This window comes from Pelobates fuscus, chromosome 1, assembly GCF_036172605.1.
Source record: "Pelobates fuscus isolate aPelFus1 chromosome 1, aPelFus1.pri, whole genome shotgun sequence".
Taxonomy (NCBI): Eukaryota; Metazoa; Chordata; class Amphibia; order Anura; family Pelobatidae; genus Pelobates; species Pelobates fuscus.
The window spans coordinates 159,227,422-159,253,141 of NC_086317.1; the positions used below are offsets into that span (position 1 = coordinate 159,227,422).

At 40.0% G+C, this 25,720-nt stretch overlaps 1 protein-coding gene across 2 annotated transcripts in view; it reads left to right on the forward strand.

Moving 5' to 3' along the window:
- LOC134608456 (zona pellucida sperm-binding protein 3 receptor-like) overlaps nucleotides 1–25,720 on the forward strand; it is a 125,954-nt gene that overhangs the window by 12,578 nt on the left and 87,656 nt on the right. The window contains exons 1-6 of one of the 2 annotated variants that reach the window (XM_063451273.1): nucleotides 4,915–4,993; nucleotides 5,246–5,349; nucleotides 7,119–7,211; nucleotides 11,687–11,878; nucleotides 14,071–14,268; nucleotides 18,129–18,338. In XM_063451273.1, the coding sequence (XP_063307343.1) occupies nucleotides 5,274–5,349; nucleotides 7,119–7,211; nucleotides 11,687–11,878; nucleotides 14,071–14,268; nucleotides 18,129–18,338 (769 nt within the window). In that variant the 5' untranslated portion in view covers nucleotides 4,915–4,993; nucleotides 5,246–5,273. Of the gene's footprint in view, nucleotides 1–4,914; nucleotides 4,994–5,245; nucleotides 5,350–7,118; nucleotides 7,212–11,686; nucleotides 11,879–14,070; nucleotides 14,269–18,128; nucleotides 18,339–25,720 lie in introns of those variants that run through there. The other variant, XM_063451282.1, reaches the window with a different exon arrangement.

The window sequence follows — 25,720 nt, forward strand, 5'->3', positions numbered from 1 at the left end:
TGGTAAATTTCTAAATAAAATTAGATCCTAAAAAAAATATATTAATTGAATATTTATTTACAGTGTGTGTATGAATGCAGTGTGTGCGTATGAGTGCAGCGTGTGTGTATGAGTGCAGTGTGTGTGTGTGTGTGTGTATGAGTGCAGTGTGTGTGTATGAGTGCAGTGTGTGTATGAGTGCAGTGTGTGTGTATGAATGCAGTGTGTGTGTATGAGTGCAGTGTGTGTGTATGAGTGCAGTGTGTGTATGAATGCAGTGTGTGTGTATGAATGCAGTGTGTGTGTATGAGTGCAGTGTGTGTGTATGAGTGCAGTGTGTGTGTATGAATGCAGTGTGTGTGTATGAGTGCAGTGTGTGTGTATGGGTGCAGTGTGTATGAATGCAGTGTGTGTGTATGAATGCAGTGTGTGTGTATGAGTGCAGTGTGTATGTATGAGTGCAGTGTGTGTGTGTGTGTATGTGTGTTGCAGAGCCTTGGTGGGGGGTGGGCAATTTCATAATTTTTTTTAAATTATTTTAATATTTTTTTTAATTATTATTTTGTATTATTAATTTTTATTTAATTTAATTATTTTTTTTATTTTATTATTATTCATTATTTTTTTTCGTCCCCCCTCCCTGCTTGCTAGCGTGCCAGGGAGGGGGGCTCCTTCCCTGGTGGTCCAGTGGGATTGGCAGTTCAGTGGGGGGGAGAGGGGGGCTGTCAGAGCTGTAACTTACCTGTCCTGCAGCTCCTGTCAGCTCTCTCCTCCTCCGCGCCGTCCGGTCAGCTCTTCTGTCAGCTCACACTGTAAGTCTCGCGAGAGACTTACACTGGGAGCTGACCGAGGTGCTGAACGGACGGCACGGAGGAGGAGGGAGCTGACAGGAGCTGCAGGACAGGTAAGTTACAGCTCTGCCAGCCCCCTCTCCCCCAGTTTGTATTATGGCAATGCAAATTGCCATAATACAGACTATTGACTCGAGTATAAGCCGAGTTGGGGTTTTTCAGCACAAAAAATGTGCTGAAAAACTCGGCTTATACTCGAGTATATACGGTAATACAAATATAGTTCAGACCATCTGTATGTACAAACAATTTAACTATAAAATATGAGTTAGAAATCTTATGTATGACAACTCACAAGGAATGATCGTAAAGTGGAGGGATCAATCTCCTCGTAAGCATTGGTTCTTATAGTGACAGGTTAAGACCAGCTTCAGACCACAGACTTCTGGCTCAGTGAATAACGGTATACAGGGCCGCCATCAGGGGGTGACAACCATGATGGTTGTCACGGACCCGGTGGACCGGTCCCCATGTGCAGCTGCACTGGAGCCCGCACGCTGATGGGGCCCATCAGATGGCCCAAGCATTTAGAACCACCCGATGGGACCTATATCTTTGTCATGCAATTATACGGCCGCAGTGCTGACCGGGCCCCTTTAAAAATGTCAGCCGCAACTATTGTTTGGAGGAAGCCACTTCCTCCAAGCAATAGTCACTTCCTCCCAGCTCACTCTGCGCGGGAGGGAGAGCCACACCAACTCCCATCAGCCCCAACCACCCTCCTGCAATGAAAAGGTAAGAAACAGAAGGGAGCTGTGTGTGTCAGTATGTATGTGTGTCTGTATGTATGTATGTCAGTATGTATGTGTCTGTGTTTCTGTATGTATGTATGTCAGTATGTATGTATGTATGTGTATGTATGTGTATGTATGTACGCCTGTGTGTCTGTATATGTGTATATGTCTGTTTCGGTATGCATGTGTGTGTGTCAGTATGTGTGTATCTTTGTGTGTGTGTGTGTGTGTATCTGTGTCCTTTTGTATCAGTGCGTGTGTCTGTGTGTGTATTCTGTATTAATGTTTGAGTGTCTATGTATGCGTGTGTCTGTGTGGGTATATATGTGTGTATGTATCTGAGTATCCGTGTGAGTGGAAGTGTTTACACTACACACAAATGCACACCTGCATTTAAACACCAACATTCACACACATACTCCATACAAAAATATGCTTACATTCAAACACAAATTGTGTGCGTGTGTATATATATATATATATATATATATATATACGCACACACATGCACACACACAATATACACACATTGCATCCACTACACATGCATTAACACACACTGCAGCCAATACACAAATACACACTGCATCCACAAAACACACACCCTGTATCCACTCTAAAAACACTGCTTCCTTTTGGGTGGATTTGGAGGTGGGTCCTGTATGCGGGATTTGGAGGTGGGCCTTGGGGGCAGGCTTGGAGGCGGGCCCCCAGGGGGCCAAGACATGAGCTGTGTTAGGGACCCCAAAATTTCTAATGGCGGCCCTGATGGTATATCTTTATGCCATAATCTTTCTAAACAGAATATGTGGACAGTCTATTTGCGCTAATATTCGTGTAGTTTTCTGTACAGTTCTCTAAAGCATTGCCATAAATCAAATCGTATGTAGTTTGGGTTACTTCCTTCAGTGTAGTCTCATTCGCAGTCATTAAAAAGGTACTCTGTTTTAACATTATTTGCACATATTTGATCAGCAGCTTTGCACTGATATTTGAGAATCAAACTTGATGAAGACATTTCTACTCTGAACATCAAAACTCACATTCTGGGACACGTCAGGGTTGTCCGCTCTCACCAATACTGTACCTGCTTTCCATCGAACCACTGGCTGAGACCATAAGAAATAATAAAGAAATTAATGGTTATAAAGTACTTGATAGGGATCAGAAGATCAGTCTGTATGCAGACGACATTTTAATCAAGCTAACTAAACCTAGTGTCTCATTAGATACCCTTATGTTAGAAATAGCACGATATAGTCAGATATCTAATTATAAACTAAATACCAACAAGTCTATGATTTTAGATATCAATTGAGATAGAGCAACACAAAAGAAAATTAAAGATAAATATGACTTTTTATGGGTAGAAGATAAAATGGATAATTTGGGTGTTAAGTTAACTAGAGATGTAAATAAACTCATGGAGACACATTTTTTAGACTTATTACAAAATATTAATAGATGGCTAAAAGATCGCAGAAACCTAGAGATAACCTTTTAGAGAAGGATAAATGTAATCAACGCGTATGTCATCCCAAAGTGGAACTACATGTCTTTAAATGCTACCATTACATATTTCTAATTATTGGCTGGAACTGATTCAGAGAAGCTTTATGCAATACATATGGAAAGGCAAAAAAAAAGATTAAGCCAGAAAACGTTGGCACAAAAACTGAGTAGGGGAAGACTGGTTTATCTCCTTATACAAAATAATTACAAAGCAGCAATAATTTTAGATATATATAGGATGCAAATATCTGAGAATAGAAATGAAGGATGGTATATGATCGAAACTAAAGCTGGAGAGGTTCCTAGTTTGGAATCTTTAATCTGGAACACTATATAAACAGATAATAAAGCATATCCCAACATAATTCTAACACACTTGTTAAACAGTTGGAAAAAAAATAAAAAAAAAGCGTTAAATATCAATAACAAAGCTCCAAACTATTTAGAGCTGAAATTTATTGAACAGCAGGTTTGTGACATCAACTTGAACAAGTGGATACATTGGAATTATTAATATATCTCAGCTAGTAACAAAGGAAGTAATTAAACCCTTTGTTCAATTAACGCAGGAATATAATTTACCATCAAAAGAATTGTTTAATTTCTAAAGAATTAAAATTTAATGGAATCAGAGTCCAGTTTGTACAAATATATGAATACATTATTTAATTTACAAAAGCCTTATCTTTAAGCAGACTCTGTAACAAAGAAAAAATATCGACGGCTCTAGATGTTTGGAAGAGAGAACTGAATATTGATATAGATATTAAATATTGGGTCTCCTCTGTAGTAGAAGTTTCAAAAATCACACACTCATTGAATTTACTGGAATCCCATTTTTAAGTGTTATACAGATGGTACCTGGTTCCAGAAAAACTGAATAAAATGTACCCCACAATAGACCATTTATGTTGGAGATATGCACTAACCACTGGAACATACAAACACATATGGTGGGAGTGCAATAAACTGAACAATCTGAGGGATGCAATCCAAACTTTTATTTTAAAAAATCTAAACCTTGAGTTAAGGCTTTCCCCAGAAGTTGTTTTGCTTCATCTAAATTTGCCTAATTTATTTTTGGCAGCTAAAATTGTTGTTGCGAGAAATTGGAAAAATGGTAATTACATTCCTTGGGAGAAGGTCAAAGCTCAACTTACTTTTCAGATTAAAATGGAACTAGTGCTAAGTAAATATAATTTAAGTAAAAAAGCAAGTGTGTGGAACAAATGTTGGTGAACAGACTATCTGTCAATCTTATTCTTTATGAGGTTCTGAAAGAATTTTAAATATTGTTCATACTCTGGATAAATTAGGAATCATGAAATCTCTCATTTCTTCTTGGCAATTTGGTTTTCTTATTATTTTTGGGTGCATTGTATTGTATTTGCAACAAAGTACTGTAATATATTGTTAATGTCAAATGTTTGTGAATGAGGGATATATTATTATTATATTATATGGTTGTATATAGAAGGAATTAATCCCTGAGGATTGGTGTCTATGTATGTGTTGGTGTTATATATAAAATGCTTAATAAATATCATTATTAAAAAAAAAAAAAAACAACTCACATTCTAGTGAGCAGACCCCATAGTGGCAACATGTTTTTTCAAGACTGTGTTACAACACAGAATTGCATAACATGAGAGTGTTTTCACTTTTATTAGAAGTTTCAATATATTAAAAAAAATAATGTATTTCTGCAAAATTAATCATTTTAGAAATGAGAAATGCTTGAAATGCAGAAACGAAAAAAGAGAAGTGTTAAAAGTTCCTGAAAACAAGCTTATGTTTTGTGTGTTTAAACTATTTACTTCCATTGTGACTTTAGTTGCTCCTGATTAGACCCTAACTATTCTGTCTTTGACTGTCTGCCTGTCTATTTGTCTGTCAATTACCTTTATGTCTTTTAAGGTGAATGAGTTTGCTTCTTGAAACATCCCATAGCTCTGTTCTTTCACAGCATTGTAGAAGAATGCTATATTGTAAATAATCTGATCAACACTTAAAAGTAATTTATATGCCAGAAAAAACAGAGTTATATATATATATTTTTTATATATATTTGAAGGATTATACTTACCTCTTCCTCGATAATAAAAAAAAAAAAATGCAAAGCAGAAAAATAATAATTTAATGTTAGTTATCTATCTGTTTGTTCTACAGAATTCCCTTCTATTTTGAACACTTCACCATGATGCTGAGGTCCAAACTAAACTACTTTATCTTACTTAATTTTTACCTTACAATCGTGGTATTTGGCTATCAAGGTAAGTACTTTTTACTGTCAAATTATTAGCATTCTGCTTTTCTTCCATGTGTGTCTTTAACTTCTGGCTGGGGATACATGTAAATCGACAAAATGCTTTTTCCTAATTTTTTTTTACTGTGGCTAGTTGAAACAATTTAAACCTTGAGTGTTTTTTGTCATTTTATTAATTACTATTATTCATCATTTGTTATTGCTTTCACTAAATTGTGGCATTTCTGATAAGCAGGGATCAATAAAACCTTTTTTTTTGTTTTTCCCAAAGGGATAAATGCTCACAGAGGGTTAGCCCCCAAAACCACTAAAGATTGAACTTTTTTTTTTCAAAATTTCATCATTTTTATTTTGGCATTTTAACATTTTTGCCAATACATTTTCAATTTAAATTCTTTATTTGGGATTTTTTTTTTTTAAATTCGATTGTAAGTTTCCTTGCAAAGAATCCTCATCAACTTCTTGCTGTAGTTTGTCTTATTTGTTGTTAAGTTCCCACCCTCATAATGATGTAAAGCATTGCGTTACAAGCTGGTGCTATATAAATAATAATTAATCATGTTAGCGACGGTAAATATTTTTTGCAAATTTTTTTCTTAATGCAATGTAATCGGTACATGTAGGCGAAAAAATCCTCATAGCTACCATCATGTTGTCATCCTGGTCACCATCACTCTCAGCTGTGGGCAATTAATAAAAACATATTGAATTCATGTGAATATATACAACTGTATCACTTGAAGTAAAAGTTCATAACAATCCGTGAATAATGTAAGCTATGATAGCCTGTACCAGCTATAGATAAAACTGGATTGTGTAAAGCTGATTTAGCTAAAATAATCTAGTACAATAATGTATCAATCTGCATTAATAGCAGTAATGATTTATCATATAACTCTGTACTAAAATAAATGAATAGATAATAAAATAGCTAGCAGGTCATGAGTAATGGCCTGCAGTTTGATGGGAAATAAAACCCCTCCGTTCTTGCAGAGACTGATGGGAAAAATTCAATAGTGCTTTCTTTGTTAAAATGAATTGTATGAATGAATGAATGTTAAAATGAAAATTCATTTTAACAAAGAAAGCACTATTGAATTTTTCCCATCAGTCTCTGCAAGAACGGAGGGGTTTTATTTCCCATCAAACTGCAGGTCATTACTCATGACCTGCTAGCTATTTTATTATCTATTCATTTATTTTAGTACAGAGTTATATGATAAATCATTACTGCTATTAATGCAGATTGATACATTATTGGACTAGATTATTTTAGCTAAATCAGCTTTACACAATCCAGTTTTATCTATAGCTGGTACAGGCTATTATAGCTTACATTATTCACGGATTGTTATGAACTTTTACTTCAAGTGATACAGTTGTATCAATATAGAGACATTCCTTATACTATTTGACTCATTTTTATCAAGCACACTTATATTGTATTTATTTTGAAAATACAAGACATATTATGTTATTTTAGCATTGTTGCATGTTATTTGAATATTTAAAGGTATATACCACTCCTGAAATCACATTGGATTATTTATCTAATACAGTTTTTTTTCATTGCATCTATAAGGATTTTTTAGTGGAGTCCTTTCCTTCAGTTGAGAGGTTAACCTTTAATTGTGTTTTATTCTCTTCTTTTGGACCTTACTCTTCCACTTCTATGTGAATATATACACCTGCCTATTGCCTTCATTCTATTCTTCCCTGTCCTAATGGTAAATAATTTTATTATATGGCTCACCGCTTGTGTTTTTCTGTCTGCAGATCGTGGTTCTTTATTTTCTCAAATATCCCAACAACCAACCACTAGTTTTCCAGTTACTGAAAATGTAGATCATGCAAAATTATCTGAAATAGGTATGTGGTGTATAAGAGTATGCTTTTATTAAACTGTTACTAATGTATACCACGATTAAGGGCACAATATAGTGAAGTGGTTTTGGAAGATTGCATTTTTTGCCTGGTAAACTCCTTATATTCCCCTAGCATTTTGGTAAGCTAGATTCTAAACTTGCCAGTATTCTTACAAATTTCCAGGGTATTTGGCAATCTCTAAATATATTTAAAGCTCTAAACTGTCTATCCTACATAATATAAAAGTATGTTCCGTCTAGGCCCCTATGCTCTGCCGAAGACCTACGTCTATCCTCTGTCCGTACTCCCACCTCTGATGCTAACCTTTAACCCCTTAAGGACCAAACTTCTGGAATAAAAGGGAATCATGACGTGTCAGACACGTCATGTGTCCTTAAGGGGTTAAGACTTCTCTAGGGCAGCCCCATTCCTGTGGCACTCCCTTCCCTTCTCCGTTACACTTTCTCCAAGTCTCCACTCCTTCAAAAAATCATTAAAAACTAACTTTTTCATAAAAGCGTTTAAATTAAACTGATACTAGCTCCCCATTGATTCCTCTCCTGCAACTGACACACTAAGTCTTCAGTGAACACTAGTCTACCTATCCAGTTCTCTACTCCTACACTTACATTTTATGTCACTAGACCAGCTCATTGAGCAGGTCCCACAATTCCTCAGGCCCTGTGCGTCCAACTTGTCTGGTTACAATTACATGTTTGTTAGTCCACCCATTGTAAAGCGATGCAGGATTTGTTGGCGCTATATAAATAATAATAATACAGAAATTTATTTAATTATCAATGTATATCTAATTTGTCACAACCATCCCCTTGAGTGCTAACAAATAGACACTTGTGCATGCCTGTCAACATTTCAAATTGACAAAGAGGGACACTTTAATTTTAGGGGTGTGAGTGGGGGTTTGGCCAGGGGCAGGGCCGTTCTGGGAAATTTGAAATGACTTACTAAGAATTTATGTAGCTAAAATGTAATTTAGAAAAGAGCAATGTTTTTTTCGCTCTAACAGAGCGGTCACATGGCCACAATAGGTGTCCAAGTGTCTGCCTGCAAGGGGACTCCCTGTGCTGACAGGCAGTCTCCCTGCTAGTGTAAAATAAAAAAAAATGATTAAAAAAAGCAATCAGTGTTAAAAAATATATATATATATATATATATGTATATATATATACAAATATTTACAAATTCTGGCACTCTTCCCACAAATAAACTCTCAGAAGACTTCAGACCAAGGGGCTTCTCAGTGCAAAATATAAAATCCAAAAAAATGAGAGCACTCACTGGTTTTGAAAAACTGTATATTCAAATGCTAGGCAAACAAATCAACGTTTCGACCGTCAAGCGGTCTTTATCAAGATCTTGATAAAGACCGCTTGACGGTCAAAACGTTGATTTGTTTGCCTAGCATTTGAATATACAGTTTTTCAAAACCAGTGAGTGCTCTCATTTGTTTGGATTTTATGTGTATATATATACATGTATTATATCTTTATATAATGTGTATATATATCTCATATACATAATGTCATACTAAGTGTATTTTTATATTAATATATATATATATATACATATATTAATATAAAAATACACTTAGAATTAAATTACACACGTATATATATAATATATAATAACTATATATATTGTATATATATATTATTATAAAATACAAATAATAAGTAAATTAACCCCTTAAGGACGGCGGGCGTTCTATGCCATCCTTAGGGAATAGGCTCTAAACGCCAGAGGGCAGCATAGAACCCCCAAACCGTCCTTTCTACTTACCCGGTCGGGGCGATCCCATTCCGGCGATCGCGGTATGGGGACTTACCTGGGAGCCCAGGGAGTCCCCCTCCGTCCTCTTCGGCCCCACTGGGCTATGTGATAGCGAGGTCCTTGCGATCACATGGACGGCATAGCCGTCCAAGGCATTGCCAGCAAGGGGAGTGCCTGTAATGACAGGTACTACCCCTGCTGCCTGAAAAAAAAATAAAGGTTTAAAACAGTGTAAAATTAAATAATATATACTTAGATCATATATATATCTATTATATATATGATCTAAGTATGATCTATTATATATATGATCTAAGTATATATATATATATACACATATACACACATACACATAAATATACATACACTGTCTAAGTGTATTTTAATATTATATATATATATATATATATATATATATATATATATATATATATATAATTATATAAAAATCCAGACTCTGGCACTCAACCCAAAATAAGAATCAAACAATATTACCCGGGTGCCTCCAGGCCAATAGATAAACAAACTCAGACAGGAGCACTCGCTTGGATTTTCCTATAATGTATTATAAAGTGTTCATCAATCTACATCAACGTTTCGACCCTTCAGAGTCCTTATCAAGATCATTGATGTAGATTGATGAACACTTTATAATACATTATTGGAAAATCCAAGCGAGTGTTCCTGTCTGAGTTTGTTTATATAATTTAAATATATATATATATGTATATATATATATATATATATGTATATATATATACATATTAATATCAAAGTACACGTACAATGATATTGATTTTATATATATATATATAATTATATATATATATTTATATATAATATAAAATAAAAAATATGTGAATACGTTAAAAAATAAAATTAAAAAAATTAAAATTAAATAAATATTTATGTGTAATTTCGTTCTAACTGTATTTTAAAATTAATATATATAGATATCAAAATACACGTAGAACGAAATAATATATATATCTATATACATAAGTAAAGAAAAAATCCTTGCACTCACGCTGAAAGTTATCCCTTGTATGCCGGGTGCTAAAGCCAGGGCTTGGTTATGCAGGTATCCATTATTAAAAATTGCTATCAACGTTTCAGTCCTCTAAATTGGACTTTCCTCAGAATCAATAGGAATATGATCCTGAGGAAAGTCCAATTTAGAGGACTGAAACGACGTCGCAATTTTTAAATGACTAAATAAAGAATAGAACGTTTAAACTCCGTGAGTGCTGCTACCTCTTTGGATACCTATATACATAAGTATATACGTATATATCACTATATACATACTTATATATACATATAATAAAAATCATTTAAAAAAATTATATACATATATATATTATATTCGATATATATATATATATATATATATATTTTATATATATATATATATATATTCTACGTATATATTTATGTAATAATTTTACATAATAAGGTCATTTTATTAATTATAATTTGCGGGACCTGCCTGAAAACCCAGGCGGAGAGTCCAGGGTATTATATTTGCTAGCACTATATTTAACCTTGTAACTTTCCAAGACACCATACAACCTGTACATGGGAGTACTGTTTTACTCGGGAGACTTCGCTGAACACAAATATTAGTGTTTCAAAACAGTAACATATATCACAGCAATGATATTGTCAGTGAAAGTGACTTTTTTTGCATTTTTCACACACAAACGGCACTTTCACTGGTGATATTATTGTTGTGATACGTTTTACTGTTTTGAAAAGCTAATATTTGTGTTCAGCGAAGTCTCCTGATTATTAAAGTACCCCCAATGCAGAGGTTTTATAGTGTTTGTGAAAGTTACAGGGTCAAATATAAGGCTTGATTTTCCCTTTTTTTTTTTTACAAAGTAAATTATATGACATGATACAAATAATGGTATGTAAAGAAAGCCCTTTTTGTCCCGAAAAAAACAATATATCATTTGTATGGGAACCATAAATGAGAGAGAAGAAAATTACAGCTAAACACAAACACCACAAAGGGTGTTAAAACAGCTCTGGTCCTTAACGTACAACATGGCCAAAACAGTCCGGTCCTGAAGGGGTTAAACAACAATATACACACTAAACTACAGCATCCACTAGTTCATATTTTCAAAAACTGTTACTTTTTTTCCTCAAAAACAACTGCGTATTGAAGGGTAATTATACAAAATAGTGGCAACTGCTTGAAGCTATGTAATGAAGAAATAATTAATGGTGACAGACCATCAAGTCTTCAAGCCCCAGCTCAGATCTTGTGGGGAAATTATCCTTCAAAGTTGGATGGGTCTGAACAACTTTGGCCTAGTGGGCCCAGTGGGGAATCTCCCTATCAACACCATGGCCTGGCGTCCAAGGGTCCCAGAACCCAATTCTGTATGGCAATATGTGGGAGATTCATGTTCAGTAGAAAACTAGGTACCTCCCAAGGCAACCTCAGCTGGATCCACTAGTTATTATTGTTCTTGGCTTGGAGACTGACTGCGTACCCAAACTTGTACTGAATATGCCTTTCCTTTAGTGCGGCTGTGATCTATCCTTCTTTATTTATCATATTTGTCTTCCATTTGGCATGTTTTGTATACTGGTGTGACAAAGTTCAATGTCCAGTATATCAACATTTTTTCGTAAAAAATGTTTAAATATCTTTCTCTCCTGTTTTGCCTTAGATGACTGTGGCCCTCCTCCTGATCTTCAATATGGAGAGCTAAGAGAATTTTATATGGACACCAACAAATTCTCAAAAGACAACATAGTGTATTACAAATGCCGTCCTGGCTATGCACCTGTTCCCAACACCAAAACCTATATTACCTGCTTGGGAGCATCGCAGTGGTCTTCACCAGACGTATTCTGCAATCGTAAGTGTCCTCTATTATAAGATGTCGCAAACGTGTCCATTTCATGTTATGTGCTGGATACAATCATTGGTAATTTAGTAGCCATGTTAGCAGATGTTTTTAGAGAGTGTGGTAGTATGCTACTTCACATGCTGTGAATTTATACATTTGAATTAGTGCAAGATATATGTGCATATCATATGCATAATTAGTAATTATATTATTTAAGTGCAATTTAAACAGTAAAACTTTTGTGCTGCTGAAATTACCAAACGGTATACACAATACTACTGGAATCAATCTACCACTCTTCAGAGAGTATAAAAACATATATTTCAGCTGTATATACCATCACCTGTGTAATGTTCATGTCATGCCTAGCGAGATCAAAATATGTACATTCTGGTAATTTTCTGTCTCAATATCTGGGAAAGAGCCTGTTTTATACCTTTGTGCACGAGATGCCTCTTGCGCCTTGTTTTTTGCTCTCCCTAAGTTTAAAGGATAATTCAGATGTGGACCCCTTGCTCACGGTGCCTAGAGGGATATGGGCTATACCTCACTGACGATGCTTAACAAGGTTGAAACAATCGTCTGGGGTTGCTGTATCTCTCGTGCAGAGAGAGCCGGCCTGCATTTTGGATCTGTTCCGCCCTTTTGGTTGGGATCAGTCCAATATGCCAATGATATAAAACCAGCTAAAACCAGTTTGAGATCTGAGCGGGGACCCACCAAAGGGTGGGCTATTTGAGCTGTTGCCCGTTCTCAGAACTCTCTTGCGCCTTACTTTTTGCTCTCCCGAGATGCCACAGCTAATTTCAGCCTGTGCAATATTATGATTTACCTTTTCTGATGAAGGTTACTGCTGCCAAATACTGAACTGCATATCCTACAAAACTATACAGAGCACAGATTTTTTTTTTACAATATGTCAACCACTGTCTGTCATGATTATATGGGTTAGTTAAAACTGTCAGCTAGTCCTTAGCTTGAGCACAGCACCGGGAAATTTCCCGGTATCCCGGTGGGCCAGTCCGGCCCTGCTCACACACACACACTGCACTCATACACACACACTGCACTCATACACACACACACTGCATTCATACACACTGCATTCATACACACACACTGCATCCATTATATACACACACTGTAAATAAATATTTTTTTTAGGATCTAATTTTATTTAGAAATTTACCAGTAGCTGCTGCATTTCCCACCCTAGTCTTATACTCGAGTCAATAAGTTTTTAAATCCCAATATCTCCACTGGTAAAATAAGGTAATCCAAGGAAAGTGCTGAAAATTAAGACAATATCCCAAATCGCCCCAGTAACCGGACGAAACACAGTTCTGGGAGTCAACTGACGATTTTATTCACAAGCTCCAGTAATTATGTGGTTCCCCATGCAAGGGGTTTCCTTACTGACTTTAAAGGGGTTGTACATGGGGACTTAACATACAGAACATTTCTCCCACCATGCACTTCTGTACGAGAGGGATACTCCCACTAGAATATCCTGTTAAGTAGATATTCCCTCCATACAGCAGAACTGGCTTTTCACATAAAAATCCGTAACTTACATATTATTCGTGCCGAATAGCTGGGGTCTGAGCGCACACTTCGTGAAAGTACCGCTCAGATCCCAGCACAATCAGCCGAACGCCGCACGAAATACACTTCAGTATACATACCTCATAAAAGTCACGAATACACAAGTGGGGAAAAAGTACCACAAGACCGGCGCTCCCTAACGGTCTGGAAGTCCAGCGGTGTTCGTGCCGTCGAGTAGCTGATTTTAATTCCAGGCACTCGACGACCAAACACCGCTGGGCAAAAAGGGAATTCAAGATGGCCGCCGCCTTTTGGTCAGTAGCCGAACGACGGCCACCCTGTGAATCAATTAACAGCCGATGGATACATTGTTGCAATCGGTTAATGGGAGCCACACAACCCCCTGTGTGTGGGCTCCCATTCGGTACTTTGTTCGTTTCACGAGCAGTGTTGAAAATCACTGTTCGTGAAACTACCATATGAATGCTAGCGGCTTTCGTGCCACTAGCATACGAATTCCCTCTTTCACATTTTAAGCAAACACATCAAACATCATATATAAACCAGCCTTTCTAGGGCAACCCTCAAAGATAAACAAAATAGTCTGAAGTGGCTAGGTTTGCCACAAATTCACTTTGATTTTATTTTTCCTCCAGCTGCATGTGGACAACCCCCTGTATTGGAATACGGCGACCTTCAGGAAAACTTTGTGGAAGTAGCTTACTTTCCTGTGGGTGACAAGGTTTATTATAAATGCAAGCCTGATTACGTATATGTTCAAGGTGCCAAAACAGATATAACATGCTTGGAGGAATTAGAGTGGTCTGTTCCTGACATATTCTGCAAATCCGCACGTAAGTTTTAACTCCTTGTAATGTCTTTTTCAAGTTGGAGTAAACTGGAAGCCCTAGGACTGAATGATCATTACATTTAAGTCACTATGCTGCCATATCAGTTGAAGGGACACTGAACTGTAACTGCTTCATCTCACTGATGTGGTTTTAGTGTCTGGGATCCCCTGGCTCCATCCTTTGGTTCAGCGTTACACTGTTTGTAATAGTTTAATGATAAAAGAGGGTCCTCAGCTGTCCATCCCCTCTGTGCTGCTCAGGCTAATGAGGAAGCATTAAAAGAACACTATAGTCACCAGAAGCACTACAGCTCATTGGGTTACACTCACATAGCTTAGACGGCCTCCACCTCTTGGTTTCCAGTGCCATGCAATGTTTCAACATCTTAGAGGTATTTGTCAGACCTAAGATCAGAAATACACAGTGAACATGTTTAAAGTGAGCACACAGGTGCAACAAATTTCAAGTAAGTTAGTCAGGGCCGGCCCGTCCATATACCGCGCGGGAGCCACGGCTCCAGGCGGCACTCTGACAAAATGTCGCCCCTGTCATAATCTTAAACAGGGTTTCCCAACCCTTGGCAGCGGTGCAGCAGCACCACATGGGATGGGAACCTGTGTGAGGGTCCATCAGGTGGCCCATGCCCTTAGGGCCACCTGATGAACATGTGCAATGAGGGGCCCAGTTGTGAGCTGCGGCACTTTGACAGAGCGACCGGGCCCCTTCCTATCCGCATGGAGAGCTGGAGGAAGTGACAGCGTATTGCTGTCACTTCCTCCTAGCTGACACAGAGTCATCCGCACAGGAGGAGGAGGGAGCAGCAAGGATGGTGCCGGATTGGCAGAGCAGGCCCCCAACTCCCACCAGCCACAGCCAGCAGAAGGTAAGAACCTGCTGGGTGGCTTAATTTTTTTAATGTGTATGTGTGTGTGTGTATCTGTTTGTATGTGTGTAACGTGTGTGTATATGTATGTAGTGTGGGTATGTGTGTGTATCTGTGTGTTTGTATGTGTTGTGTGTGTATGTAGTGTATGTAGTGTATGTATCTGTGTGTTTTGTATGTGTGTATCTGTGTATGTGTAGTGTGTATCTGTTTGTATGAGTATAATGTGTGTGTATCTGTGTGTAGTGTGTGTGTATCTGTATTTGTATCTGTGTAGTGTGGGTATCTGTATGTAGTGTGGGTATCTGTGTTTGTATGTGTGCAATGTCTGTAGTGTGTGTTTGTATGTGTGTTTGTGTGTGTAGTGTGTATGTTTAGTGTGTGCCTGTATGTGTGTAGTGTGAGGTTAGTGTATACTTTATGTGTGTAATGTGTATCTGTGTGTAGTGTGTGTATCTGTATGTCTGTGTATCTGCATGCGTGGCAATGTGTGTATCTGTATGTGTCAGCGTCTTTATGTGTCTGTGTGTATGTCTGTATGTATGTGTATCTGCAAGCATATCAGTGTGTCTGTACATCTCTGTGTGTGTGTGTCAGTATCTGCATGTGTGTCCGTTTTTTGATACATATACTGACACATATACAGTTGCACAGACACACTGATACACATGCAGATATACAGACACACAAACACTGCCACACATGCATATACATAGACAAACAGATACAATCACTGACTCACATACAGATACAGACACACAAATACAAACACTGACACACATGCATATACACAGACACAGTGTATAGGTAAGTTTATTGGCTGCAGTGCATACACAGACACAAGCTACATCCCCAGCATACACACAGACACACGTACAACCCCAGCACACACACATAGACACATACTAGATTCCCCAGCACACACACTTCATCCCCAGCACACCCACATAGAGACACTACCATTGCAGAAGCATTTATGTTGAAGGGGGGAGAGGAGGGGGCAGCATTTCATACTTGGATCCAGGCAGCACAATGTTTTGGGCTGGCCCTGAAGTAAGTCATAACAAAAGTGTGAGCATGATTATTTTGGATTAATTACCAGACATCTGTTTAACCTGCATACACTACATCAACATATAGCAACAAAATGAACATACACATTCTAACAATATATTCAGTATCTGAATATTGATTCTGTGATAGATAATCAGGGCCGGATAGGCCCACCTGGAAAATATGAAATTCCATGGTGGGTTGTTGTAACATGGGACCAGTGAATACACACTACACAAAATGCACAAAACGTAGCTGAAGAGGGCTGCCAGTGATGGGGAGGTGTGAGGATGCACAAAGATTGTGGCCGCCAGGAAACATCATGACATGATATACCGGCGACTGACACTTGTACATCAGGAGAAAGAAGGGGAACAGGTTGTAGAGTTAGTGTTAGCCCATGAAGGCATCCAGACAGCTGCTTGTAAGGTCCCCCTCTCTGTTTAGTAGACATGCCCCTACCCGTGGCATGTCGGGTAGGGGCATGAGTGAGGGATTATTTATTTACTAATTCTAAGTATTTTTTACTTAGTATTATTAAAGTTGTCTGAAAGGCCAAAATTAAGAAAAGGAAGAGCTTTTTGTAACATTTGGTCTTTCAGCTTCTTACAAGATAGCTCCCTAAGCCTTGTGTGGGATTGCCAAGGCTACTAAAGATACCAAATAGGAGCTATGTACTAAACAGCTCCCTGATTTGTTACACTTAAATATGGTATTCCCACAAGGGTACCAATTTCGGGCGTTTTGTGCTAAACGACTGCAAGATGCAGCTGTAGCAGAGATTGCGGAATTTCATTTGTCCGAATGAAATTTCAAAATGAGAATAATAGAGAATTTCATCTGAACAAATGTATTTGGTGGAAACGAAAATTTCAACAGTGCCCAAGTCTAATTAGTTAAGTAAAAGGGGCTCAAACATTGGCTCTATTTTATACACATCTGCTTAAAAGAAAATGACATTAAAGTCCCATGATCTCTGTGCTGTTTGAATTTATGAAAATACAACATTATCCCAAGCAGCAACAGTCAGTGGAATTTGGGTGCCATAGTCAGCTGACCGTTATCAGCCTATTACATCTGCCCATTGCTATTACTGAATCTTCACAGTTTATATCTAGGATTGATACCCCCAGGTTATTAATTTGGTGCTTATCTGCTATACATTGGAGAACCCATATGGCACCATTTAATCATCCCGTATCATCATAGGGGTTGGGAACAAGTTCACTGACATGGTGTAATAGTGTTGATATGTTTGGATGTTACCTTCACTCGCCACATCTGGATTAATGCATTTTCGATGTTTCCTGAGAGATATGTTTAACTGTATTCATCAATCTGTAAAGCAATCTCTGACATATATTATTTTAATACTAATAGTAAAAATACAAATATGAATTCAACAAGACACTTTCTGCTATGGTATGCCCCTTATTGTGGCCTTCTGCATGGTGCCTGATGTTTGAATATGATGTGCATGTCCAAACTCATGGGGAGTTGGGAACCCATCTTTTGGGTCCTGACCTAAAAGAACCATTGTCTCAAAACATGTTTTATTATTTTTCACTCACAAGGATTATCTTAACGAAACAAAAATAATAAAGAACTATGCACGAGAATAATAATTAATATTCTGTTATTTTTCTTATTTGTACTTTAACAGCCATAAAACACAATAAAACACAATAGAAAGTTAAAGTCAATTGCCATTAAAATGTATTAAAATCTGTAAGGAAAATAGCATTCACCATAATTATATACACAATATCACTCACTAACAATTTATTAACAGTTAATTATTTTAAAAAAATATTAAATTGGTTATTGCTAATCCAAAGTGGATATTTTGTTTGTATAACAACGTAGGACAACAAATGAATTGCTGTTTCAATCTTTTATTTTTTTCAATTTTGTTCTCTTTGTACAGCTACCTGTGGGCCTCCTCCTAGGCTACAAGATTTAGAACCTAAGGAAGCGTACTTGAGTAGGACTTCATTTGCCGTAAAGGAAAAAGTGGAATTCCAGTGCCGCCCAGGCTACACTTTTTCTTTTTCTCGTTTTAGAAATATTGCTGCATCTTGCGAATCTAATCTTGAATGGTCTTTTTCTCATCCTAGTTCCAACACGTTTTGCAAACGTAAGTACAATTCTTGTTCCACAGTACTTGGATTGCATTTATTTTATGTGTATGAAAACTTTTCAAGAATATAAATACAAGTCATTTGTGATATTGGTAAGCAGGTTGTATTTACACTAACTTACCCATAGTTTGTCTTTCTATTTAACTTAAAGACACAATAAACATTTAATCTCCTTAAATTGGTTAAAGCACCTGGAGTCCCCTGGCACTGTCGCTCTAATCAGTGTTAAATTACATCATGCTGTGTCCCCCCTTGTGCCCCCCCAAATGCCAGCAACTTGCTGGCCAATTGGCCATGTGCTTGGATTCTATTCCCTCAGGCTGTAACAGTCTGTTACAGCCTGAGGGAATGCAGGGCAGAGCAGCTGGAACGGACAGACAGGCTCCCCGGCATAGGCCCCGCCCCCAAGTGAAGCCCTGCCTCCCGCACATAAGCCCCGCCCCCGCCGTTAAGCAGCAGACCATGCTCCTGCTGGAAAGGCAAGAAGATGGCTGTGTGACCCCCAGCAACAGGTAGGCGTGATATGCTCAGGTGTGTGTCTGTCTGTCTGTCTGCTAGTGAGGAAGCTTGTGTGTCTGTGTATGGACTCAGCAGTTTGTATGTGTGTGTGTGTGTGTGTGTATGGACTCAGCAGCGTTTGTGTATGGATTCAGCAGTCTGTGTGTGTGTATGGATTCAGCAGTGTGTGTGTGTGTGTGTATGGACTCAGCAGTCTGTATGTGTTTATGGACTCAGCAGTCTGTGTGTGTGTGTGTGTGTGGACTCAGCAGTCTGTGAGTGTGTGGACTCAGCAGTGTGTGTGTGTGTGTGTGTGTATATCGACTCAGCCGTTGGTGTGTATGGATTCAGCAGTGTGTGTGTGTGTGTGTGGATTCAGCAGTGTGTGTGTGTATGGCCTCAGCAGTCTGTGTGTGTATGAACTCAGCAGTGTGTGTGTGTGTGTGTGTGTGGATTCAGCAGTGTGTATGTGTGTGTGTGTGGGTATGTGTGTATGGACTCAGCAGTCTGTGTGTGTGTATGGACTCAGCAGTCTGTGTGTGTGTCTGGACGCAGCAGTCTGTGTGTGTGTTTGTACTCAGCAGTCTGTGTGTGTGTGGACGCAGCAGTCTGTGTGTGTGTGGACTGAGCAGTCTGTGTGTGTGTGGACTGAGCAGTCTGTGTGTTGATGTTATTTTCTAAGTAAAGGTACCATTTTATGTTTTGCTGATTAATATGTATATGTGGCTTTTTATATTCTCTGTGTAAAGTGTGAAGGGTCTGTATTCTCCAAATGGCCACGTATATGTACAGTTTTGTAACGTATTATTTAAACAGTATTGGTCAGATATTTAGCGTGAACCGGAGCCCAATATTCCGAGGTCAGAGTGGGACATGGGATAATTGGAGTGAAAAAAAAAAATCTAAAATTGAGAGAAACTCATGGATACCTGGTGGAGATCTGGAAAATATGTACCTTTTAGATTTTGGGTATGGAGACAAAAGATATAGGAACCAGGAAAACAGTGTCTTGCATTGGGAATGTAGATACCGGTACATGGTGTGTATGACCTCAGCAGTCTGTATGTGTGTATGGACTCAGCAGTCTGTGTGTATGGACTCAGCAGTCTGTCTGTGTGTGTATGGACTCAGCAGTCTGTATGTGTGTATGGCCTCAGCAGTGTATGTGTGTGTGTGTGGATTCAGCAGTGTGTGTGTATGTCCTCAGCAGTCTGTATGTGTGTATGGACTCAGCAGTGTGTGTGTGGATTCAGCAGTGTGTGTGTATGGCCTCAGCAGTCTGTATGTGTGAATGGACTCAGCAGTCTGTCTGTGTGTGTGTGGACTCAGCAGTCTGTGTGTGTGTGTGTGTGTGTGTGGACTCAGCAGTGTGTGTATGGACTCAGCAGTCTGTATGTGTGTATAGACTCAGCAGTCTGTGTGTGTGTGTATGTGTGTATGGACTCAGCAGTCTGTGTGTGTATGAACTCAGCAGTCTGTGTGTGTGTGTGTGTGTGTGTGTGTGTGTGTGTGGACTCAGCAGTCTGTGTGTGTGTGTGTGTGTGGACTCAGCAGTCTGTATGTGTGCATGGACTCAGCAGTGTGTGTGTATGGACTCAGCAGTATGTGTGTGAGTGTGTGTGTGTGTGTGTATGTGTGTATGGACTCAGCAGTCTGTGTGTGTATGGACTCAGCAGTCTGTGTGAATAGACTCAGCAGTCTGTGTGTGTGTGTATGGACTCAGCAGTCTGTATGTGTGTATGGACTCAGCAGTCTGTGTGTGTGTGTGTGTGTGGACTCAGCAGTGTGTGTGTATGGACTCAGCAGTCTGTGTGTGAGTGTGTGTGGACTCAGCAGTCTGTGTGTGTGTGTGGACTCAGCAGTCTGTGTGTGTGTGTATGGACTCAGCAGTCTGTCCGTGTGAATAGACTCAGCAGTCTGTGTGTGTGTGTGTGTGTGTATGGACTCAGCAGTCTGTATGTGTGTATTGACTCAGCAGTCTGTGTGTGTGTGTGGACTCAGCAGTGTGTGTGTATGGACTCAGCAGTCCGTATGTGTGTATGGACTCAGCAGTCTGTGTGTGTATGTGTGTATGGACTCAGCAGTCTGTGTGTGGACTCAGCAGTGTGTGTGTATGGACTCAGCAGTGTGTGTGTGTGTGTGGACTCAGCAGTCTGTATGTGTACATGGACTCAGCAGTGTGTGTGTTTGGACTCAGCAGTCTGTGTGTGAGTGTGTGTGGACTCAGCAGTCTGTGTGTGTGTGGACTCAGCAGTGTGTGTGTGTGTGTGTATGGACTCAGCAGTCTGTCTGTGTGTATGGACTCAGCAGTCTGTGTGTGTGTGTATGGACTCAGCAGTGTGTGTATGGACTCAGCAGTCTGTGTGTGTGTGGACTCAGCGGTCTGCGTGTGTGTATGGACTCAGCAGTCTGTCTGTGTGTATGGACTCAGCAGTCTGTGTGTGTGTGTGTGTGTGTGTGTGTATGGACTCAGCAGTCTGTGTGTGTGTGTGTGTGTGTGTATGGACTCAGCAGTCTGTGTGTATGTGTATGGACCCAGCAGTCTATGTGACTGTGTTTGTATGGACTCAGCAGTCTATGTGTCTGTGTTTGTATGGACTCAGCAGTCTCTGTGTGTGTGTGTGTGTGTGTGTGTATGGACTCAGCAGTCTGGGTGTGTATATGTGTATGGACTCAGCAGTCTGTGTTTGTGTGTGTGGACTCAGAAGTCTGTGTGTGTGTGTGTATGGTCAGCAGTCTGTGTGTCTGTGTGTGTATGGACTCAGCAGTCTCTGTGTGTGTGTGTATGGACTCAGCAGTCTCTCTCTGTGTGTGTGTAAGGACTCAGCAGTCTGTGTGTGTGTGTGTGTGTGTATGGACTCAGCAGTCTGTGTGTATGTGTATGGACCCAGCAGTCTATGTGACTGTGTTTGTATGGACTCAGCAGTCTATGTGTCTGTGTTTGTATGGACTCAGCAGTCTCTGTGTGTGTGTGTGTGTATGGACTCAGCAGTCTATGTGTCTGTGTTTGTATGGACTCAGCAGTCTCTGTGTGTATATGTGTATGGACTCAGCAGTCTGTGTTTGTGTGTGGACTCAGAAGTCTGTGTGTGTGTGTTTATGGTCAGCAGTCTGTGTGTCTGTGTGTGTATGGACTCAGCAGTCTGTGTGTCTGTGTGTGTATGGACTCAGCAGTCTCTGTGTGTGTGTGTATGGACTCAGCAGTCTCTCTCTCTGTGTGTGTAAGGACTCAGCAGTCTGTGTGTGTGTGTGTGTATGGACTGTATCAAGGGAAATGTGTTTGTTTTTTTAATAATCCTTGGTGGAAAATAATGAATTCTCCACCAGGGATTATTTAAAAAAAAAGAGGAAAAAAACACATTGTGTCGGGGCGGGGCTTAACATGAGACAGGGGCGGGGTCAAACTGCAGTGACGGCGCGGTTAAATGTGCCCCCCTACTTTTGTCCCTGGCCCCCCTAAAAATGAATCCTAGAGACGCCACTGGTGTTAATGCATTTTCAAACAGGCTGATCAGATGGCTTAATAGTGAATGGTTGTATAACGTGTCTCTTTAATAATGTAGTCTCCAGTTTTGCATACACTAGCTGATTGAAGCTTGCATAAAAAAGAAAGAAGTGAAAACTCCTTCTTTGCTAAATCAAAGCCAGGGTTGCTAACTTGTAGCTACAGAGAATGTTATATATTGCTCTCTCAACAGAGAGAGTCAATGCAGGGTATTTTTGCAGTATAACCTTTGCATTAATACACAGTAATGTGGTACTTGGAGCAATTGGTCTTTTTTCAATATGATTAACGGGCACGCTGCCTGATTTCCCTACACAAAGTTTGCAGCTGCTGGCCTCAACAAACCTCAGATGTACATTGCATGCTTGTCAGTGTGTATGGCTGTCTTTGTCTGTGCCTGCATGTGTCTGTCTAGTCCTGTGTGTACCTGTCTATTCCTGTGTTTACTAGTCTGCACCTGTCTGTGTCAGCTTGTCTGTGCCTGTGTATGGGTATTTGTGCCTGTCTATATTTGCATCAGTCGTGGATGGTGACTTATCAATTTGGTGGGGAACCAGACTGGATACGTGGATTTGACTCTGTCCCTAAATCTTTTTCATTACGGGTAGGAATATATCTATATGGAACAACTATGATTGCATTATGTATGGATATATGTATGTATGCCAGTATGAATGTATGTATGTCTGTATGTCATTATGAATGTATGTCTGTGTGTATGTATATCAGTGTGTATGTATGTATGTGTCTGTATGTCCTCATGCATCTGTGTCTGTATGTATGTTAGTATGTGTCTGTCTGTCACTATGTATGCCTGTGTGTCTGTATATGTGTGTATGTCTCAGTATGTTTGTGTATGCCTATATGCGTGCAGGGCCGGATTAAGAGCCCAGTGGGCCTGGTGCTGACAATTATGATGGGCCTATTTACAGAATCTTATCGGCCCAAAACACTAAAACGGTCATACCTCCCAAGCGTCATGTATCTGATGGAGATGGTGTTGGAGGGAAACTCATAGGATGCAGCCATAAGAAAACACATACTCTATGCTAATCTCTCTCTAATTTATGCTTTCATCTTTCAAGTAAATCCATACCCCCTAACAGCAGTGTCCAGTGAAGCAGGAAGTCAATGGGCGGGGTAAAAGGGTGGGCCACTGGTGCGAATCACGTCATCAGACCTGCCAAAAGGGGAGAACATGCCCAAAAAGGGGGCATGTCTGTCCAAAGAATTTGAAGGACAGCCTGGCATGAATGCATGTCAGGCTGCCCGCCAATCCTGCAGGCTGGCCAACTAAGGGCATACTATGCAGGCAGCATTCTGAGCTTGACATAAATGCGTCTAATGATGCGCTCACTCCATGCTTTCTAAGGACTGTCCCCTAGCACTCGCTGGTCCACTTGTCTCCTTATCTTCTTACTAGCAGGCAGAAATTCCTGGTATACAGTCTGAGACAGAGAAAATGTGTATGTAGTGAGTGTAGAAGAAAGGAGGGGACATACCACAGTGTTAGAGAGACCAACAGCATTACCTAAACTAATTTTATTGTCAGCCAGTCCACACAAGTTTTGTTCCCATACATCCCTCTTAAGCTTCCAAACTTAAAGGGACACTATAGTCACCAGAACAACTACAGCTTATTGTATTTGTTCTGGTAAGTAGAATCATTCCATTCAGGCCTTTTGCAGTAAACACTGTCTTTTCAGAGAAAATAACTCCACTGGCCACTCCTTAGATGGCTGCTAGAGGTGCTTCCTGGGGCAGTACTGCCTAGTGTGCAGCACTGCCATTCAGTGTCTCCACCCTCTGCATGCAGACACTGAACTTTCCTCATTGAGATGCATTGATTCAATTTATCTTTATGAGGAGATGCTGATTGGCCTTGTGCTGGCTCTGCCCCTGATCTGCCTAGTTAACAGTCTAGTTAACAGTCTCAGCCAATCCCATGGGCAAGTATTGTAATTTGCTCAGACCACCACTTCTGATGATGTCAGCAGACAGTCAGTTCAGAGGCAGAGCCAGCAGCTGCAGACTTGAACACACGTTATATTTTACTATACTTAGGGAGGCAAGAAGGGGCCAGGGTGATGGTTTTAACATAATAGGGTCAGAAATACATGATTGTGTTCCTGACCTTGTAGTGCTCCTTTAAGCAAGAGTATGTGAAGAGTAGTTAGGGTTGCCACCTTTCTTGGGAAAAAATACCAGCCTTAATCATTTGTATAATCACAAGGAGTGACATCAGAGAAAATTCTGTAAAATCACCAACAAACTACTCACAGTTTGATTCTGCTGTATAGATGGATTGCTCCCAATGTCTCCCTGTCTCCCAGTGTCTCAGTCTCGCAAGTCACCCAGTGTCTCAGTGTCCCTATGTATCACAGTGTCAGTGTCCCCATGTCGCCCAGTCCCCTAGTCTCCCAGTGTCTCAGTGTCGCCATTTCTCCCAGTGTCCAAATGTCTCTAGGATACTGGGGACATAGTGAGACCCGGGGACACTGAGAGACATGGAGACACTGAGAGACCCGGGAACACACAGACATGGGGACATTGAGACATTTAGGGAAACTGGGAGAAATGGGGACACTGAGACACTAGGGACACAGACACTGAGACATGGGGACACTGAAACATTTGGGGACACTAAGACACTAGGGACACAGAGACATGGGAACACAGACACTGGGAGACTAGGGGACACTGGCTGGGAGACAGACACTTGGGGACACTGGGAGACATGGGGACAGTTGTGGACATAGACATGGGTACACTGGGACATATAGGGACACTGGGAGACATTGGGACACTAGGCACACTGAGACACTAGGAACACAGACACTGGGAGACATGGGGACACTGCAACATTTGGGGACACTTAGACACTAGGGACACAGAGACATGGGAACACAGACACTGGGAGACTAGGGGACACTGGCTGGGAGATAGACACTTGGGGACACTGGGAGACATGGGGACATAGACATGGGGACACTGGGACATATAGGGACACATGGGGACACTAGGCACACTGAGAGACATGGGACACAGACACTGGGAGACTTGGGGACAGTGAGACACTAGGGACACTGGCTGGGGGACATGGGGACACTGAGAGAAATGGGGACATAGTGTCTCCGTGTCCCAATGTCTCAGTGTCTCCCAATGTCCCTATGTCTCACAGCATCTGCATGTGTCTCAGCATCCCCATGTGTCCCAGTGTCCCCTAGTGTCTCAGTGTCCCCATGTTTTCCAGTGTCCCCAAGTGTCTGTGTTCCCAGGTCTCCCAGTGTCTGTGTCCCCATTTGTCCTAGTGTCTCAGTGTCCCCTAGTGTCTGTGTCCCCTAGTGTCTGTGTCCCCTAGTGTCTGTGTGTCCC